This window comes from Pelodiscus sinensis, chromosome 6 (assembly GCF_049634645.1).
Source record: "Pelodiscus sinensis isolate JC-2024 chromosome 6, ASM4963464v1, whole genome shotgun sequence".
NCBI lineage: Eukaryota > Metazoa > Chordata > Testudines > Trionychidae > Pelodiscus > Pelodiscus sinensis.
In genome coordinates, this window is record NC_134716.1 from 62,417,622 (window position 1) to 62,431,975 (window position 14,354).

Below are 14,354 nucleotides of genomic sequence, written 5' to 3' on the forward strand. Positions count from 1 at the left end.
TGCATTCTAAATGATCTTCCCACATAGCAATGTCAGTGACATCCGTCAAAAAAATAAAGCCAAATAAATGTATTTTTCATTTTGGAGACATTCTAAAAAGCCTCACCACCTTTACTTGTCAGGCTTAAAAAAAAAGTTATAAAAATGAACTTCTTAACAGTACATCTGACCTGGATACATAAAACTTGAGTCTTTTCCCTCCCTGATTTCCTTTTGGGTTTATAAGAAATGCACTGAACTCAGGGGGTTGAAGAAGAAGGCATACGATCGAGATCTGTCACAATTTCAGTCTCTCTAATGCCATTCTGGTATGTTGAGACTGCTTGTGCCATTAAGGAATTTCCATGTATGTGTCATTCCCTAGGGAAGTCCCAAAGCTAGAAGATATTTGGAATTAAGAACTGGCCTGAGTTCAGCAAAGAAACAGGAGATCAAAAGACAAAGGAAGTCAGAGCCAAGGCTTATATCGGCAAGGAGTAACTGGTCTGGCCTGGAGATGTGAATGATTTTGGATTCAATTTTGGGGGAAAGTATAGGTCTCTATGTTTGGAAGGCTACTTCCATGTTGGGGGCAGAAGATAAAATCAGTTGAACCAAGGAAATCATGTTAAGCACTCAGATATCGTGGTGAAGGGAATGTTAAAGAATCCTCAGTTGATAAAAAGTAGATTTTTAAAGGTTCAGGAACAGCATTGTAGTTTAAACCACTTCTTATTTGATAAGAACCAACCCATCTGTAGTGTTCACTTCCCATGAATAAATTAGGCAAAAATGGACATTTGAAGGACAGTGAATCCTGATGACTAATTGACTGAACCTACTTATCTGGAAACAGACAGATGGACGCTAAACTAATAATTATATGCTTGAGAAAAGTGCCAAGGACTTGTTAATGAACATGCATTATCAGAATATGGGTTTTATGTTTCTTCCAAAAAAAAAAAAAGACACTCACTATAGAACCCTACCAATAATCAAACAGCATTAGGGCATTGTTTCAATATTCATTCAGGACAAAGAGAGACTTCTACTGAATGTCTTACTGCTTCTGCATTTTTTCCGTAGAGGTCTTCAATCTCACTAATGACGGTCTCTGGCCCTGCGCTCTAGTTAGACCTGATGAGATGAAGTCCTAAGGCGCACCATGTAAACACAGTATATATACACATACATCTATAGATTTATTACTTACCATGTGACAGAGATACTGGACCTGCCAGAGTTTCCAGCACTGGATACAATGCCTGTCTTACAACTTTGTTGAAAAGCTGAGTCTTCTCATTTTTTCTGAGCTGGCATGAAGCAATATTATCTGGATTTGAACACCCATTGGTAGCTCACAAAATAACAGAAGATGACAAGTCTCCCATCCATCATCACTGTCTCATCAATCATAGCAACAATTGCAGAGCTCTCATGAAGTGGTTATTAAACTTTAACTTTAAGAGTCTGTCCTCTACATTTACACCAGGCTACGTACATAGAGACCAGGGCCAGATTAACTCTTCTGGGGGCACCTAGGCTCCAGGGTAGGGCCAAAATAAGGGGTTCAGTGTAGAAGGGGACTCTAGGGAAGGTAGGAAGGAGAGGGTCTGAGATCTCTAACCGGGGGCATGGGTTCTGGGGTGGGGGTGGATATGAGGATTTTGTGGTGTAGGAGAGGGCTCCAGGATGAGGTCAAGAGGTTTGGAATACAGGAGCAGGGTCAGGATGGGAGTCTGGAGTGGGGTGCATGGTCTGAGAGGGAGTTAGGGTGCAGGGGAAAGCTCAGGACTGATTGTGCAGGATCTGGGAAGGAGTTAGGCACTTAGGATGCAGGAGGAAGCTCAGGGCCAGGGAATGGGGTAGTAGTGAGGGGTGCTTCCCTGTGGCAACTCTCAGTGGGAGGAGAGGTGGCCCTGCACTGTCTTGAGCTCACCTGCAGGCACTACCCTCCACAGATCCTATTGTCTGTGATTTCTGGCCAATGGGAGCTGTGGGAAAGGATCCTGCAGGTGAGGCCAGCATGGGAACAGAGCATCCTGGCACTTGCAGGGATGCGGCTGCCATGTGGGAGAATGGCAGTGTGAGAAGCCGCCTCTTCCCTCTCCTCCATCAGGAAGGGTGAGCCTTAGCATGGGACCCTGAGCTGCAGCCCCTAAAGCCCCTTTCTAAATCCAGCTATGGGGCTGTCAGGCAATTAAAAGAAGTAATCATGATTAATTGCACAATTAAAGAATTAAAGAATACTATTTAAATATTTTGGATGTTTCCTGCCTTTACAAATATTTTATTTCAATTACAATACAGAATAGGTAGTCTACAGTGATCATTTTATATTTATTTTCATTACAAAGATTTGCACTGTAAAAAACAGAAGAAATGATATTTTTTTATTTCCCTATTACTAGTGCAATCTCTTTATCATGAAAATTGAAGTTACAAATGGAGACTTATATACAAAAAATAACTGTGTTAAAAATAAAGCAATGTAAAACTTTAAGAGCCTGCAAGTCCACTCAGTTCTACTTATTGTCCACTCAATGAAACAAGTTTGTTTACATTTGCAGGAAATAATGCTGCCCGTTTCTTGTTTACAATGTCACCTGAAAATGAAAATCGGTGTTTGCATGGTATTATAGCCAGCATCGCAAAATATTTATGTGCCCAGTGGTGAAAGTGGGCCAGAGCAGTGCTCTGGTAAGAACTGGATACCAGTACTGGCCCTTGCCTGGCCAGCTTTTTGCTCTTCCCATGTCAGTAGCCCAGCTGCAGCAGTGATGTTAGAGTACAGCCATGGCAGCATTACTGGAGACTACCAGCAGGGCCACTGACAGGAAGGAGCAAAAGGGGCAGCTGCCCCGAGGCCCCCAGCTGCTTGCAGTGAAGGACTGGCTGGGAGGTGGCGGGTATTCTGCTCTAGTTAGGCACCTTGTACCCGAGCCCTGCCCTTTGGGAGTCCAGAGATACCCCTCATCTTGCTAAGAATGCTGGACCCAGTGCAGGGCGCACTAGTAAGTTCCAGCATCTACTTTAACCCCTGTACATGCCAGATGTGCTAAAAATTCCCTTAACACTTTAACCACCATACCAGAGGATATGCATTCATGCTGCTAATGGGTTCTGCTAAATAATGATTCAAAGCAGTGCAGACCAATTAATGCTCATTTTCATCATCTGAGTCCAATGCCACAAGTAGGAGGTTGATTTTGTTTTTAGGTGATTCAGGTTCTGTAGTTTCTGCATCAGAATGTTACTCTTTTAAGACTTCTGACAACCTGTTCCACAACTTGTCCCTCAGATTTTTTATGGCATTTTTTATTCTTAAACCTTGCATCAAGTGCTGTAGCTATATTTAGAAATCTGACATTGGTACCATCTTTGTGTTGTGTCAGCTCTCCAGTGAAAGTGTTCTTAAAATGAACAACATGTCCTGAGGCATCATCTGAATTTGCTATGACATGAAATATATGGCAGAATGTGGGTAAAACACAGAACAGCAGATACACAATTCTCCCCCAGGGAGTTAAGTCATAAATTTAATTAATGTATTATTTTTTTAACAAGCTTCATCAGCATAGAAGCATGTCCTCTGGGATGATGACTGAAGCAGAAAGGGCATACCAAGGTTTAGCATAATGGGCAGGTAAATACCTGGCAATGTCTGCTATCAAAGTGCCATGGGAATGACTGTTCTCACTTTCAGGTGACATTGTAAATTAGAAGCGGATAGCATTATTTCCTGCAAATGTGAACAAACTTGTTTCTCTTGTTCCTCAGTGAGTGGCTGAGCAAAATGTAGGACTGAGTAGACTTGTAAGCACTAATGATTTATATTGTTTTGTTTTTGAGAACAGTTAAGTAATAATCCACATTTGTAAGTTGCACTTTCATGATAAAGAGATTGCACTTCAGTAGTTTAAGATGAATTGAAAAATACTCTCTCTTTGGTTTATCATTTTTACAGTTCAAATATTTGTAATGAAAATAATATAAAGTGAGCATTTCGCCCTTTATATTCTGTGTTGTAATTGAAAATATTTGGTCCAAAATATTTAAAACATTTCAATTGATAGTATATCGTTATGTGTGATTAAAAACTGTGATTAATCATAATGAATTTTATGAGTTAATCATGTGAGTTAACTGCAATTAATTGATGGCCCTTCTATTGACCCATTTGACCTACCCCTAGTCAAAATTTTCCAAATTGGTATGGTCATCTATACCTTCCAGGAACCTGCCAACAACCTCAGGTGATAGGACTGCCAAGATGTTCAACACAAATGGAGCCAGGTAGGCTCTGCTTCTGCTGGGTATATCTTTTTCCCACATTCACAGATGTTCCTTGGCTTCGCTTGTGGCAGCCCTCTTGACGATTTCATTGGAATAGCTTGTAATGTAGGTGACTGGAGGAAATATTTTCCTAGTCTGTTGTTCTCAGACCAAGTGCTGACTTTCATATGGGTATCCTTCAATCTTATCTATTCCAGCTACAGCTTTATGTCATTTGTTTCAGTCAGCATATGTATGTTTTATAAATATTCATAACTGCTGATTGTGTGAAGACAGGTATAAGAATACAGCCACAAACCCTGGATGTGAGCTCAACTGCCCAGTTATACATATTCCTCAGAGCCAACTTATCTTTATGGCAAATCACAGGAGTCCACAAATGAAGAAACAGAGACCAATCAAATCAAAATGTACAGAAAAAAACAGGAAGTGCCCCGACCCAATCACTTGTCTGCTCTTCAGTGCCTGGCATGCTCACACCAACACAACAAAAATTTGTCAGGAGGAGTCAGTTGGTAAAATATTTCATTGGGAAAGTGGCAATTTCAGGATAATTTTTTAGACTTAAAAAGTATGTAGTCTTCTATGAGATGCAGCTGCCCTTAAAATTCCTATGGCTGAATTTTTCTTTCAGAAATAGTGTTAGAATTAAATAACAAATATCTAGGAAAATATTGATCTCAGTGTTGCAACTGCCTGTACCATAGCACTTTGCTGTCTTTCCTGTACAGTCAAACATTTGCTAAAACTATTCATCATTGTTGTATATAATTAAGTAGTGTCAGTACTCTGCGAGGTGCTTTACGGAAATGTGTGAAGACGTACTCCCTGCCCCAAGCATTTACATTCTGAATAGGCCATTTATAATTGCCAGGGTTTAGGATGGAATTTAACTCAAACCTGTATTTAAACTAGCCAAGCACAGAACACTTCAGGTTATTATATATTTATTTATTTGCAGGGTGGATTGGGGATTACAGGACTTCCAATACTATAAATTGTTGCTAAGTTCTTAAAAATTGGATGTTTCAAGTTCGGCTTCTAAATTCATATTTAAGTGTATAAATAAGTGGCCTGATTTTTAGAAGTGCTATTTTGAGGTGCTGTCCTTCTATACCGGAATGCATTTCATGTCAATAATTTGCCTGTGATTCACACACACAGTTAGCTCTTGAGCAGGGATAAAAATCACAGCTCCTGCTTCATTCCCTATAGCCTTATCACTTGAACCATTCCTTTTTTCCCCCCTAATTGCATATCAGGATTTTTTCTATAATATTTATCTAAGAATATCTCAAGAAAGTTATTTGTGACAAAGTTAATACCCGCTGAAACTAGCACAGCTGCCTTTCAGGAAGGCAAACAGAAAAATCAATTGCCATTTTGCCTGTGTTCCATGCTATATCAAAGCAGCAGAATTTACAAACACTGGTTAAGACTTCAGCTTCTTTCATTTTCAAAGAGGTCAGTGTGTGGAAGAATGTGCCTCATTTAAAATGTACTTCATATAGTAATTGTCTTGACTCTTGCATTAGAATTGCATTGGGGTGATACAGCTGCTGCTGAATTGCCACTGACATTTTTGTTTTCATTGCATGCTAAATTAACAATAAGCTAAAGACTAGAAAATGGAATAATCAGAAAACTCAGAATGGTTCTTTTCAGGTCCCTTGAATGGGTAATGATTCTTTCTTCCTTCCATCCTTTCTTTCTTCCTTTCTTGTTAGGATTTCTGTTGCTGGCACTTTATAAATTTTTTTTGCCAGAATATTCTCTTGGTTGGCTGTCAAAAGCAGATTTCCTTTCAATATATTTAAAGCAACATTTTTGATAGCTGCCACTAGGTCATCCAAAGCAGAACAGAAGAGTGCCTTGTGATGCTGCAGGGGACTTGGATGAGTGGTTTTATAACAGTCAGGTTTCTCAGCAAATGTCTAGACATGATTATTAAATTGCAGTCCACTTTTTATGACAGTTCTAACATATTGCCATCTGTCTTTATAAGCAGAATTTTTTATATATATATTTTGCATTAACTGTGTGCCATTTGGGTGCAATAGAGGTTCTCACAAATATCCTTCTTTGAGAAGACTGTAGCAGAGTTTAAATCAACAAGAGAGGAGCCATATGGCTCACTTGTTAAATCACCAATGGCTTTTAAAAAGAATTTTTGACTTGCTGGGGTAAAGTTGGCTGGATGCTTTTATTATTTGTAATTTATCTTGTGGATTTTAGAGCAAACCATATTCAGAGTGATGGTTGTGCTGGTAATATATTCTTCCTCACTGAACAAAAATTTAGAGCATGTAAAGAGAGATGGCTTGTGCAAAACACGTATCTGTTATGGAAGTATGAGATATTGACAGTGAATGCTGTGCAATGGCCGTATATTCACCCTGGTGTTTTGCTATTATTATCTCTATGGTTGCACCTACAGTCTGCACACACTCAGAAGGGAGCATCTACACAGCATCCTAAACTCAAAATAAGATGCACAATTTGCACTACACAAATTGCATATCTTTTTAAATTCTATTTCAAAACAGCTTATTTTGAAATTTGGCATGTCTACACAGCACCAGATTTCAAAATAACGCACTATTTCAAGACATCCCTTAACCGTTGTAGAACAAGGGCTTCAGGGTTGCTGAAATAGTGTGCTCATTATTTCAAAAAATATTTCTAAATAACAGGCAGCTTGTTAAGATGCGGGATAGCTATTTCAGGATACCTCTGGTATCCCAAAATAGCCACACAAAGTAGATGTACCCAGGAAGACCCAGCCTCAGGGTGCATATAATTTAAACCTCCTGTCTGGCAAACTCATCTGATGGAGGGTGGGGGCAGATGACTTCTGTAATATCCCCATTGATTTTTGACAAAAAATGGCTAAAGACACATTAGCTATACTTAAGAGTCCCAAACTATCCATCATTAGTTGGTCAAAACTCTATTTCTGGTTGAATACCACTTACTAATGTATTATTCAACAGATATTGGTGAAATTAGACAAATAAATTTACAAATATTTTTTTCTGTGATTTCCCTACTCTGATGCCTGTAGCCAAATCTATTTATTTAGACAGCTGTCATACTGAAAAACTTTCTTCCAGTCTCAAGGATATTTCTGCCTTCAGTTGATTTCCCATCTAAGAACTAGAATGTCTCTGAAAGAAGCAGAATCTTTCTAAATGGAAGAAACATAAGTGCAACTGCTGTAATTGTGTGTTTGCATACCATTTGTGTGGGTGCAGTATATATGTGCAATGTGGAATCCCAGAGAAAACTCAGATATAGTTAGCAAATTAATAATTTAAATGCTTAGACACTCAGTGGTAAGGTTAAACTTACCATAACATATATAAATCCAGAGCACATGTATCCAAAGTATGACCTTTGTCCCTTTGGCAGTCCTGACCTCTCTTCCACCCTTCTTTTTTTTATATATATAGCTGCTTTGTAAGATGGGATGTTAGATCACATCCAAAAGATACATCTTACATTCTCATGAAGTACCCTCCACCAATTTGCGGAGAACTGCCAAGTAGTCCACTGTCTCCCATTCATTTCAGGATTCCATTTCAAAATTTACCTCCTTAGCTTTAAACCTCCAGTGGAATTGATCCAACCTCTTCATGGTCCTTTCCCAATTCCCAGCTCCACACCCTGTTTAACTCTTGTACAGGACCTTCATGCAATCTGCCCACCATGCAATGGAACCTTCACTGCAATTCCTGCCATCTGGCACAACCTTCCTGCAACTCTCTGCTCATTAGTATTCTGTCTGAAAATCTTATGTAAACACAGATACTGACTCTTCCTTTGACTAAATTTCTTAATTCTCTCATGTCCCTGTGTTCATTTATTAATCTTAACACGGAACAACATGAAAAGCATTTTGGGTTAGTTTGTATAAAAGAGCCTCTATAGAGCTAAATTGGATTGTATACAAGTCCTGCATGATGTCATGTATTTATTCTTAAGGTTTTTCATGATATCTTTTCTTGTCTAATTAATTTTTCAGTGCTTGTGTTCTCTCCCTATAATTATCAGTCACACCATGATAGTTAGTTCTCTATAATCTTGTATTTGCTTTACTGTAATATTATTTACACCCTCACTTTATTATTCATAGTTGAAAGAACAGATTCAGTGAATAATTTCTTTACAAAGACCTGGCTACTAAGGCTATGTCCACAACTGCACTCTAAACTCGAAATAAGATATGCAATTTGCACTATGCAAATTGCGTACTTATTTCGAGTTTATTTCAAAATAAAGTGCCATTTCGAGACATCCCTTAACTCTCATGGAATGAGGATTACCGGGATGCTGAAATATTATGCCTGTTATTTCAAAAAAATATTTCAAAATAGTGGGAGCCTTCTGAAGATGCGGGGCATTTTCTGGTATCCCAAAATAACTTTGATGTGTAGACATATCCTAAATAGCTTTGGTTTCAGATCCACTTTTGACAGTCTTCAGTACAACTATATAAGGTCTTATTGTACTGGGGAATTCAGATAATACAGATTTGTGTGTTTTCTCTTTTCAAAGTGCATTAGTTGTACTTCAGCCCTTTACATTTCGTGCTTAAAGTTGCTGGGCCACATTCTGCTCTTAGTTACATTGACTCCCTGTTTTGAGCATTTTGTTCCATGCTGACTAAGCCATTATCTAGAATCTTTTAAATTGGGTTTATACCATTTGTGCTAGTTTTAAATTCTTCCAGGCTAGCCTTCAAGCTGCAGATCTTTACAATGGTAACAAAGTGGGTAACAGAGCTGTCCCCTAAAAATGAGTAAGGGAGTCTAGGGGACATTACAAATACCGTGGTAAGGTTATTTAAGATAATATAGGGAAGATTTTCAGTGCAACCACTGTCATTTAACGTATTTGGTTCTTTTGAAACTTTAAATGGTCTTATGCTTATGTGAAGTCTTCCGCCTTCTGTTCCAAACAGAAAAGGAAAAGAAAGAAAGCGTTCTTTTCATGAGGGCTGAACAATAGTTTAATGAGATCAAATCATTTCACATGTCTGGAATACTGTAATGGAGAGTTATTTCCATTAACAAGCCTAGGCGTTTTAACTTGATGCTGAATCGCTCACATTGCATTCTCCCCCCCCCCCCCCCCACACTCACTTTCTTGGTGCGACTCTCATACGCCAACAAAATCTATGACTTAAGAGATTTGATTATTCTGTTCCAAAATTAAATATCCCCCATAGGATGGCTGAATTCACTAAGCCAAGCTCTCTTCAACACTTGTAAGCAAAAGCCTAAAGCATACTTTGCTGCATTATATTAGTTCGACATTTAATAAAGGATTGTACTGCACACTAAAATATAATTATTTGCAGGTGAAGAACTATTCTGGGTTATTCGCTATGGTGTTGTTTACAATCTGGTTGTGATGTGCAATGAACTCTGTGGGGATGTGAGTCGAGAAGGCTTAAGGAATGCCATGTGGAATGCTTTACAGAAACAAAAGAACAACGAAAGAGATGGTCGAGTCCTGGAAGCTGTTAGAGTAGCAGAGGTATGTATAAAATCCAATAACTGGAATAGACCATCACTCCAGCCAGATCACCAGTGTAACATAAGCTAAACATTTATTTTTAGAGTGACAAAGTGAGGGTGATTTAATTAAAAGACCAACTTCTGACCCATAACTAGTGGCAATTGCATTGGTCTCTGGAGCCTACTTTGATAATTGTAAAAATGTGGAGATACTTTAATTTAGAAAAGGGTTGAAAGGGTTACTGTTTAAGTAACAATTGACATTTTAAGTTACAATACAGCAAAGAATATGTTTTGGCTTCTAAATCCCTTAATATTTCAATTTAATTTTTATATAGCTTCCATGTTATTCGAACACTAAAAATAATGAATGACTTTCTCTTTCTGGTTTACTGGTCAGCAATTAGTTATTATTAGTGATCTTTACAATCCTGACAATGTTACTGATGCCTAGGCAGGAATAGGAGACTGCTATGCTGATTTTTGCTCAGATGGAAACAAAAGACTAAAGAATCATTGTGTTTTCTAAGGTCCAGTCCAGCTTCCCTGACAGTATTAAAACTACCTTTGACCGCAACAGAACAGGATTGTTTATTATGTGAATTGAGTCCCCAGCTGAGATCAGGTCCCCATTGTACTATGTACAGTACAAAAACATAATAAGAGCTTACACTTCAAGTAGACAAGAGAAACAAAGGGTGGAAGAAAGGGAGTATTATCCCCATTTTACAGATGTGGAACAGTGATACCAAGAGAGGGAACAACTTGCCCAACGTCACACAGAAGGGTCTGTGGAAGAGTCAAGAATTGACCCGAGGACTCTGAATCCCATTCAAATGCTTTTTTCACAAAACTACTTTAAAAACAATCCCAGACATCGGTGCTCATTAGACAGTATCTCTGAGTTGTGTAATATTTAAAAGGGGCACCAAGATTACCTCTGATAGACATCATTGTTAACTCCATCCACTGAGCCTTTGAAAGTCACTCTACAGAGTTAATGGAGGAGGGAAATCAGGGAATTTGACAGGGTGCACAAGGAGCTAAAAACTCTTTTAAATGCCAATGCTGATATTTTATTTAACTTAATGAAAACAGATGCTTTCATTTTGTAACTTCTTAAACTGTCAGCTATATTTGGCTGTATCTCACAGCAGAAAATTCAACTGAAAGCAGTGTCTGTCAATATTTAGAGGTCTAGCATGCCACATTTGCTCCACAATAGAAGTGGATAAAAAGATAACATCGCTGAGACTTAAGAATTTGGCAATTATTTTTTCAAGTGTGTTTTAGAGAAGATGAGTTCTTTGAATTCAGTTTCCATTTTTCATAAAATAGACACAGAATTACAGAAGTGGGACAAGTGATAGAAATGTAGCCGTGTTAGTCTGGGGTAGTTGAAGCAAAATGCAGGACAATGTAGCACTTTAAAGACTAACAAGATGGTTTATTAGATGATGAGCTTTCGTGGGCCAGACCCACTTCCTCAGATCAAATAGTGGAAGAAAGTAGTCACAACCATATATACCAAAGGATACAATTTAAAAAAAATGAACAAATATGAAAAGGACAAATCACATTGCAGAACAGAAGGGGGATGCGGGGGGGGGGGGGGGGGGAAGGGGGAGGAAGGAAGGTAAGTGTCTGTGAATTGCTGATATTAAAGGTAGGGAGAGTGGGATGTTTGTGAGTTAATGGTATTACAGGTGATAATTGGGGAAACTGTCTTGATAATGGGTGAGAAAGTTCAAAGACTTGTTAAGTCCTTGTTGGTAAGTGTCGAATTTTAACATGAATGACAGTTCAGAGGATTCCCTTTCAAGTGCAGATGTAAAAGGTCTTTGTAGCAGAATGCAGGTGGCTAAGTCATTTAGAGAGTGTCCTTTCTGGTTAAAGTGGCAAGAAACTGTTTTCTCTTTGTGATCTTGTCTAATATCTGTTTTGTGGGCATTAATCCTTTGGCGAAGTGTCTGAGATGTTTGTCCAATGTACATAGCAGACGGACACTTTCGGCACATGATAGCGTAGATTATATTTCTGGATGCGCAGGAATATGTGTTCTTGATCTTATAACTCACTTGGTTAGGTCCAATAATGGTATCAGCAGAATGAATATGTGGACAAAGCTGGCAACGGGGTTTGTTGCAAGGGAAGGTACCAGGGTTGGTATTAGTGTGGTATGTCCTGTGGTGGTTGGTAAGAATCATCTTGAGGTTAGGTGGTTGTCTATAGGAGACTATGGGTCTGTCTCCCAGAGCCTCTTTGAGTATGGTATCCTGTTCCAATATAGGCTGTAGTTTCTTGATAATGTGTTGGACAGGTTTAAGTTGGGGGTTGTAGGTGATGACAAGTGGTGTTCTATTGTTGGTTTTCTTGGGTCTGTCTTGAAGTAGATGGTTTCTAGGTATTCGTCTGGCTCTTTCAATTTGCTTTTTTGTTTCTCTGGGTGGGTAGTTGAGATTTATAAATGCTTGGTAGAGATCCTGAAGCTTCTGGTCTCTGTCAGTGGGGTTAGAGCAGATGCGGTTGTATCGAAGGGCTTGGCTATAGACGATGGATCGTGTGGTGTGTTCTGGATGGGAGCTGGATGCATGTAGGTAACTGTATGAGTCAGTGGGTTTTCTGTAGAGAGTGGTGTCTAATTTTCCATTGTTGATTTGTACGGTGGTGTCCAGGAAGTGGATCTCTCGTGTAGAATGGTCCAGGCTGAGGTTGATGGTGGGGTGTAGGTTGTTGAAATCTCTGTGGAATATCTCCAGTGTTTCTTGGCCATGTGTCCAGATCATAAAGATGTCATCGATGTACCGTAGGTAGAGGAGGGGTGAAAGGGGACGGGAGTTGAGGAAACGTTGTTCTAGGTCAGCCATAAAGATGTTAGCATACTGTGGGGCCATGCGTGTACCCATGGCTGTGCCGCTGATCTGGAGGTATAAGTTGTTCTCAAACCGGAAATAATTGTGGGTGAGAACAAAGTTACATAGGTCTGCTATCAGGTTGGCAGTAGTGTCCTCTGGGATAGTGTTTCTAATTGCTTGTAATCCGTCTTCATGTGGGATGTTGGTATATAGAGCTTCTACATCCATGGTGGCAAGGATGGTATTATTGGGGAGGTTATCGATGTTTTGTAATTTCCTTAGGAAGTCAGTAGTGTCTCGGAGATAGCTGGGGGTATTGGTTACGAAGGGTTTGAGAAGAGTGTCTACATAGCTGGATAGACCAGTAGTGAGCGTACCAATACCAGAGATGATGGGACGTCCGGGGTGCCCAGGTTTATGGATCTTGGGAAGTAGATAGAACAATCCTGGTCGGGGGTCAGACAAGTTACAGTTAAGACAGGTAAGGAAGATAAATTTGCTGAAAATGGTGCCCGCAGAAAAGTTAAATTATGTATTAAATTCTCAGCCCCATCCTATTATCTTAGGAAATTAGATAAGAATGTCTGATTTATTTAACTGGGATGAAAACAGGCCTAGGAGATTAAGAATTTAAATCTTCAATAGCCTAGAGAACACAAGGGGATTTGTCTGCATTTGCCTTTGCTCAATAGAATTAAGGCATGGAGTTTACCTTCGCCTGTACAAGTGCATGTGGAAGAGGGAAAGAATTCTCAGAGAAGCACAACTGGTGGTAGGTAGTATCACACACTGCAGCAATCCCCAATGATAAGGAGCATGACAAACTGGACTTGAGGCATGCCCAAGGTCCCTCCACACTAGCATTTGGCAGCAGGTGCAGGGAGGAGATAATGGTGTGGGGAGGGAGTATATACTATACCTTTCACCATGCGGAATATGGAACATTATCCAGCATACTTCCCCCAGCGTTCCGAGAGATCCTTTCAGCAAAAACTACAAAGCACTTCCATTCAGCTGCTACAGGTTCACCTACACACAGCACTCTCCCTGTGATCAAGATATAGAATGTGCCTGAAGCTAACTAATAGAGATCAAAAAGGTAAATTTGGTCTCTTCTTCTACTTCAGTTTCAGTGCACCAGATTACAAGATAAATGGTAATCTATTTAGCTTGAATGGCTTACCAGTATGTGTTCAGAAGATCTCCTGTGGACCATGACAGCATATGACATCTGTGCCTAAAGATGAATAATACAAACTTTATGAATTAAATTCAGCTAGGTTGTGAGCAGGTGCGACTTCTATTGAAATCAATGGGCAATCTTTGTGCTTACATTAATTTTTGTCCTTATAAGAAGAAAATAGTTTTTCTAGGAATATTTTCAAGCCTTGCCAGGAATCACAATAGGATTTCAGTTAGAAACTTTGAAAATGGAAACAATTCCCCTCACCCCAGATATAAATAGATACTAATGGTACCACTGCACTGAAATGGATTTACATGTGTATTTTAAGGTTATTGTGAAATAATGAAAATTTTAACTTGCTAAAACAAAGTAACTGTTTGTAACCCTTTAAGAGTATATTTTCCTAAGACTTATGGTCTTCACATCCTTAAGCAGATTGCGGTATCAGCTTTTAAAATACTTGCATTGCTTCCAGGGTACAGTGGAATTGCTTTTTAGAATGTGGTAGATGCGCAT

The 14,354-nt window shown here is 39.2% G+C and overlaps 1 protein-coding gene across 6 annotated transcripts in view; it reads left to right on the forward strand.

The window, feature by feature from the left end:
• The window catches only part of TMEM232 (transmembrane protein 232), a 155,913-nt gene that overhangs the window by 83,341 nt on the left and 58,218 nt on the right, over nt 1-14,354 (forward strand). For all 6 annotated transcript variants that reach the window (XM_075932031.1, XM_025190394.2, XM_025190397.2 and 3 more), the window contains one exon: nt 9,638-9,816. In XM_075932031.1, the coding sequence (XP_075788146.1) occupies nt 9,638-9,816 (179 nt within the window). The remainder of the gene's footprint in view (nt 1-9,637; nt 9,817-14,354) is intronic.